Source organism: Otolemur garnettii, unplaced genomic scaffold (assembly GCF_000181295.1).
Source record: "Otolemur garnettii isolate 467f Iridium unplaced genomic scaffold, OtoGar3 scaffold00007, whole genome shotgun sequence".
Lineage (NCBI taxonomy): Eukaryota > Metazoa > Chordata > Mammalia > Primates > Galagidae > Otolemur > Otolemur garnettii.
Window position 1 is genome coordinate 6,668,361 of NW_003852402.1, and position 7,148 is coordinate 6,675,508.

The window sequence follows — 7,148 nt, forward strand, 5'->3', positions numbered from 1 at the left end:
AAAAAAAAAAAAAAAGAAGTCACTTAAAATTTCAGGTACTTTCTGCCTATAAATAGGCTTTAATGGCCAGGCACAATAGCTCACACCTGTGATCCGAGCAAGTAGACTGCTTGACCTCGGGAGTTCCAGACTAGCCTGATCAAAAGCAAGACCCTATCTCTACTAAAAACAGAAAAAATAACTGGGCATTGTGGTGGGCTCCTATAGTCCCAGCTACACAGGAAGGTGAGGCAGGAGGATCACTCGAGCCCAGGAGTTTGAAGTTGCTGTTAGCCATGATGCCATGGCACTCTAGCCTGGGATGACAGAGGAGACTGTCTCAGGAAAAAAACAACAGCAACAAAAAACAACAGGGCGGCTCCTGTAGCTCAGCGGGTAGGGCACCAGCCCCATATACCAAGGGCAATGGATTCAAACCCGGCCCCGGCCAAACTGCAAAACAAAAAATGGCCAGGCATTGTGGTGGGTGCCAGTAGTCTCAGATTCTCAGGAGGCTGAGGCAAGAGAATTGCTTAAGCCCAGGAATTGGAGGTTGCTGTGAGCTGTGACGACAGCACTCTACCGAGGGTGATAAATTGAGACTCTGTCTCAAAAAAACACACAAAAAACAATAGGCCCTTTTCCTTTCAACCACTTGGGCATTCTGAGATGGAGAACCCAAGGATCTGAGAAGTGCATGGTTCTGATGACAATAGCGATCAAGAGACAGTCTATGCTAGTCCCAAATTGCCCAAGTCTTCCCACCACTATAGGCTGCCTCCCTCATTGCTGTGCAGTCCCCCAGCTCTACTTCAAATTATAAAAATCCTACTAGTGGGCAGCACCTGTGGCACAAAGGAGTAAGGCGCCAGCCCCATATGCCGGAGGTGGCGGGTTCAAACCCAGCCCCGGCCAAAAACTGCAAAAAAAAAAAAAAAAATCCTATTAGTGACAGAGCCCCCTAAAAGTCATCCAGTAGGACTCCTAGCCAAATGCACAGTCCTCAAGTATCTTTTAACCTCCTTGCCTCTGCACTGTCCTGAAGTATCTTTTAACCTTTTTGCCTCTCCAGGAAAGCCAGGCTCACTGTCAAGCAGACTTGGCTCTTAGGTTTTCCTCCAGTGAAGGGGGAAACTAAGCACCTTCCCTGCTGAGTCAGCAACCATGTTCTCTAGTATGAAGGACAGAAAGAGCCCAGGGCCTGGTCCTGAACCTCGCTCTGCACCAGGACAGGTTAAATAGCTGATCCCATGAGTCTGACCCTTTCCCATGGCATAGCCTTTTAGTTCACAAACTCTAGTGTCCACCATCTCATGTGAACCTCAAAGAAATGTGACTGGGGTCAGCTGGGCACCTGTGGCTCAAGCAGCTAAGGCATCAGCCACATACACCTGAGCTGGCAGGTTTGAATCCAGCCCAGGGCCCGCCAACCAACAATGATGCCAAAAATAGCCAGGTGTTGTGGCAGGTGTCTGTAGTCCTAGCTACTTGGGAGGCGGAGGCAGGAGAATCACTTGAGCCCAGGAGTTGGAGATTACTGTGATGAGGCTGTGATGCCATGACACTCTCCCCAGAAAGACAGCTTAAGGCTCTGTCTAAAAAAAAAAAAAAAAAGGAAATGTGACTGGGGTCACACAGCTCAGGAGGACAGGGCTGGGTATGGAGCCAATCCTGCCACCTGGCCCTGCCTCCACGGCCCAGTAAAGGGGACCAGGTGGCTGGTGGGAAGTTCTGATGGGAAAACTTCTCCAGGCTTCTTCCCAGCTCTCTTCCAGCTGCTTCTTACCCTCTGAGTAACTGATGAGATGCAGGATGTTCTGGGCCCTTCCATGAGGCCACCCTAAAGCTGGGGAGGCCAGCCTCAGAGAAACAGGGCAGGGCTGAACAGGTTCAGACACCATCAAATTCATTTTGCCAATGAAGCCATAGCACAGGGAAGGGAAGGAAAGAGAAGAGAAGGGAAGGGAAGAGAAGGGGTGGGCCAGGATTGCTTAACAACTCTGATGGGCTAAGACTGAAGTCTTGGCTGGGTGCTTACACCTCAATGATTAGAGCACTGGCCACATGCTCTGGGGCTGGTGGGTTCTAACCTGGCCTGGGCCTGCTAAATTAAAAAAAAAAAAAAGACTGAGGTCTTGCCTGGGCTCTGTTAGTGGAATAGGGGTGGGGTCAGGGGGTGCATCCAGGATGGTTGTGTGTCTCTGTTTCTTTAAGAGGCAAACTCTCTGGCTCGGCGCCTATAGCTTAACCGGCTAAGGCGCCAGCCACATACACCTAAGGTGGCGGGTTCGAATCCCCAGCCTGGACCCGCCAAACAACAATGACGGCTGCAACCAAAAAAAAAAAAAAAATAGCCGGGCGTTGTGGCGGGTGCCTGTGGTCCCAGCTACTTGGGAGGCGGAGGCAGGAGACTCGCTTGAGCCCAGGAGTTGGAGGTTGCTGTGAGCTGTAATGCCTCGGCACTCTACCCAGGGGGACAGCTTGAGGCTCTGTCTCAAAAAAAAAAAAAAAAAAAAAGAGGCAAACTCTGGCTATGCAAGGTCAAAGAGGCAGAGCTAGAATTTCCACTAAACTTCTCCCTCCTCTACAGGCTTGACTGAAGGGCATCTGCCCCCACCCAGTGCACAGAAACCACACCTTCCACTAGGGCTTAACTGCCCCTAATAAATCTAATTTGGCCTGGGCCACACATCTCTGCTCATACACCTCTTGAGATGGGAAGCTCACTGTCTGACTGGTCTACTCTGACCAATGCAGCTCCTGCCATTATGAAGCATGGCCTCCTGCAGGACTGCAGTCCTCCCCTACCATCCCCCTACCTTCAGGTCAAGTGTCCTCCAGTACTGCCAGGGAGGACAAGTTGACACTTCCCTGTGCCTGCTCAATGACTGTCCCCAGATACCTGAGGACAGAGATCATGTTGCTCCAAGGTCTTCTTGGGCTAAACACCCTCCCAAGACACTTCCAAGTCCCTTCTCAACTCTGATCCTTTGTCAAGGGCAGTGCTGAGGTGGGAACAGGAAGCCTAAGCCAAGCCCAGTTTCTCTGCCCTGCTGGTGCCTGCAACTTCTCCTCATGAGGCAGAAACATCCTCTAAGCTGGTTTCTACATCCCTGAAAGGCCCTGGTCCCCTCACAGCCTCCTCACCAGCCTCGATCAGTGCAAAGGGTTTGCTGGCTTTTATTATATCTCTGTAGAGGGACTGGGATCTGTGCTGGGCAGCTCAGTGACACGGTGGGGCCCGCAGTAGTGGTGGCACCTTCACTTGTAGCTCAGAACCTGGTTCTGCCGCTTTCCCATAAAGGGTGCTAGCCAGCTGGCCAGCAGTCCTGACCCACCAGGAGGGTTGGGGCCAGGATCCCCTCCTCCCTCTCCCAGCAGTCTCCAGAGGGTCAGGTCTGCAGCACAGGGTCCTATGAAGGCCCCTATAAGGAAATCCAGCCCTCTAAGGTTCAGTCCTTTCAGCCGAGGCTCAGACCTGGCTCCAGGGACCTGAGCGGATATGGCCTCTGCATCTGGAAGGGGTGGTGCCAAGCACCAGCACCGATGCTGCTATGCCACGGCCATACCTCTGCCTCCTCTTCCTCCTCACTGGTCTTCTCCTGGCACCCTTGAGCCCTGAGCTGCTCCAAGATTACAACTCAGACTGAGATCTTGAGATCCTTGGGCCTTTTCTAATTTCTTTACGTTTCTCCTCCTTCTTTCGGCGTTTCTCTTCTTCTTTCAGAGCCTTCTGGAAAGGGTCAGTGCTGGGAATGAACTGAGGGGAAGAAAGAGCAATCTGATTTAGTGTGCCAACAACAAAAAGTCTGCTCTGAGTTAGGCTACCAGTTATGTGTGGAGATGGCAAGGTTGTTTGGATACAGACCCTGTGCAGATGTGGAGACTGTTACACCGGCTTGGGGAAAACTGAGAAATGGGTTTTGAAAGACAAGCAGGTGTTCGCCACACAAACAGGGTAAGGGAAGAGAAGGGCATTCCAGGCAGAGGCACAGATACTAAGGTATGAACCTTCATGGGACATCTGAGAAATAATAAGCTCTGCCATTACAAAGCTCATTCTCCTATGGGTACGCGGCCCCTACCTACAGGGCAAGTATCTTTCAGACTCCTGTAGGGGGAGGGGGGCAGAGGGGTTGAGACCACCACAGACCCCAGGAATTGCTCTGAAAGTAAGAAAGCCCAGCAAGAGTCACTGACGACAGGCAGCTGCCAGGCCTGAACAAAAGGTGGGATGAAGAGATGGGAACACAGGGCGAGCAGGGGTAGGTGAGGGTGAGGACTCCTGGGAGGCATTCTCCAGCTGCAGTCACAGGCCCCTTGCCCTCCTCCCTCCACCCGTTCCAGGCTGCCTTACCTAATCACAGCTTCTGTTAATCTCTGAGGCAAGTTACCCCTCAAACTGGTGTCTCCATATCTAAACTCCTGACAGTTCCCTTAGGATGTCCCAAATGTACCCTAGTTCAGCGTGGGGTGATCTCCCCAGAGCCTAGTCCTCCTCTGGAGTCTCCATTCTGATGAGCAGCAGTGTCCCATACACCTGTTCTAGGCCAGTAGGACAAAGCAAGGATACCCCAGACCCAGCTGGCACGCCTTCTCCCTCTACACAGAGCCTATCACCAAAGCCTGGTTCAAGTCCTGTCTCTCTCAAAACCTCTCTGTCTCTACCTCTATCACTATTTCCCCCTCTCTGCTGCATAACTGCTCTCAGAGCCTCCCAAGGTTTCTCCACATCCACTTTGGTCCCTCTTAAGCCATCCTCCTCACAGCAGTTAGATTCTTTTTTTTGAAACAGAGTGTCACCTTGTCACCCTGGGTAGAGTACTATGATGTCATAGCTCACAGCAACCTCAAACTCTTGGCCTCAAGCAATCCTCTTGCCTCAGCCTGGGATTTCAGGCTTTTGCCACAATGCCTGGATAGTCTTTAGAGACAGGGTCTCACTCTTGCTCAGGCTAGTCTTGAACTCCTGAGCTTAGGCAATCCACCCCTGTTGGCCTCCCAGAGTGCTAGGATTATAGGCATGAGCCAAGGCACCCAGCCCCCAAGTTAGATCTTTTCAAAATATAAATCTGGTCATGTCACACTCCAGTTTCCAACTCTTCCATGATTCTCCATTCCTGCCTTGTACTCCCCACCTATTCTTGGATTCCCAGTTACCTCCCCCTTCTAGCTTTGCACATACTGTGGCTCAGGCCCCTGCCCCTTTGCCCTCCAGACCTGCCCCGACTCCAGCCATAGCAGCTTCCTCAAAGGGCAGCAACTGCTCTCTCTCTTTCTATTAGTGTCACATACCAATGGTGGGAGGGTCAGGGACCATTTGTTTTCCCGTGTCCCTGACCACTGGTTTGCTACTGTTAACTTTTTCTTCTTAGTGCTTCTCCCTGTGACCAGCCCTCTGGACAGCACCTCTGTGTGTGACAGGCAGGATGCATCAGGTGTTACTCATGACAGGCCTTAACATGGGTCCTCATGACTTCTTAAGAGCACTCAATGTTTTGGGTTGGTTTTTTTTTTTTTTGAGACAAGTTTTACTCTGCTGCCTTGAGTAGAGTGCTATAGCTCATAGCAACCTCAACCTCTTGGGCTCAACTGAGAAGAAAAAGTTAACAGTAGCAAACCACTGTGGGGTGGCGGATCAGGGACATGGGAAAATGAATGGTCCCTGATTCTTCCACCATTGGTATGTGACACTAATAGAAGAGAGAGAGAAGTTGCCGCCCTTAGAGGAGGCTGCCCTCAGCCTCCCAGGTAGATGGGAATGCAGGCACCCGCCACAACACCTGGCTAGTTTTCCTAGTTTTAGTAGAGACAGGAGTCTCACTTTGCTTAGGCTGGTCTCCAACTCCTGAGTTCAGGTGATCCACCCACCTCAGCCTGTTGGAATGCTAGGATTACAGGTGTGAGCCACCATGCCCAGTTTCAATGTTTTTTAAAATGAATGAGCAAGCCATGTCAGTATATGGAATACAGCAGGTCCTCTAACAACACTTTCATTTAGGGTTGTGCCTGTCACTATAATGATGATGAAAAAGAATCGATTCCTGGCTAGGGCCACTTTCTATGTGGGTTTTCTCTGGGTACTCTGGTGTCTTCCCACATCCCAAAGATGTGCATGTTCAAGTCACTGGCATGTCTACAATGTCCATTCTGAAAGTGCTTGTGACTGTGCCCTACAAGGGGATGACATCCTGCCCAGGGGTGGTTCCCAGCTTGTGCTCTGAGCTGCTGGGAGAGGCTCTGACGGCTTGTGACCCTGACTGGAATAATTTGTTAAGTAATTACCTTAACTTGCTTTTATTAACCTTTCTTCATTATTATTTAATCATTTTCTTTTAATCATTTTCTTCTTCTTTTTTTTCTTTGGCCAGGGCTGGGTTTGAACCTGCCACCTCCAGCATATGGGACCGGTGCCCTACCCTTTTAAGCCACAGGCGCCACCCTTATTAACCTTTCTTAAATGAATATATAGTTCACATTTATTTCAGTTTTGAACATAAGAATTTTGGTATTTATTAGTTTTTATGACCGAAGTATGCTATAGGAACTTAACTCTTGTTTATATCACTTAACCTATATTAAAACTGGTTTTATTATATTAATACATTGTTTCACTTAAAGGCACAGTTTCCACAAACCTATGAACAACATTATGTGAGGACATTATGTGCCCAAAACTCAGGAAATTATGTTGCAAAACACACCCCTTCTTCTATTTGTTCTTAGGGCAAAATGTGACAAATGCTTCATCAAGGTAGACTTTAAAAATAAACTAAGAGCTCCACCTTGTGGAGTAATCTACCTACTAGGTTAGATTATGTCAGACCCCTGGAGGATGGGAGAAATCAGAGATGTGTGGTCCAGAGAGGGTAAATGATATGTCATAGTCACACATCTATAGGTCCACCTAGGACTAGCCCCCATAAGCTACCTACTTCCCTGTCCAGTACTTCTCCCACCACACTCTGGCCCTATCTCTGTGAATAAATCCTAATCTACTGAAGAGGAGACACTGGGAGACACTGCAGGCCACAAAAACCCCACACTCTGACTCTGGCTAGGGAGGGGCTGGTCAAAAGATCCCAGCCCTGGCTCGGCGCATGTGGCTCAAGCAGCTAAGGCGCCAGCCACATACACCTAAGGTGGCGGGTTCGAATCCAGCCCAAGCC

General features: G+C 49.9%; 1 protein-coding gene across 1 annotated transcript in view; it reads right to left on the reverse strand.

The window, feature by feature from the left end:
* Positions 1 to 2,504: 2,504 nt before the first annotated feature.
* The window catches only part of CCDC134 (coiled-coil domain containing 134), a 19,819-nt gene continuing 15,175 nt past the window's right edge, over positions 2,505 to 7,148 (reverse strand). The window contains exon 7 of the mRNA XM_003783152.3: positions 2,505 to 3,739. Within this exon, the coding sequence (XP_003783200.2) occupies positions 3,614 to 3,739 (126 nt within the window). The 3' untranslated portion in view covers positions 2,505 to 3,613. The remainder of the gene's footprint in view (positions 3,740 to 7,148) is intronic.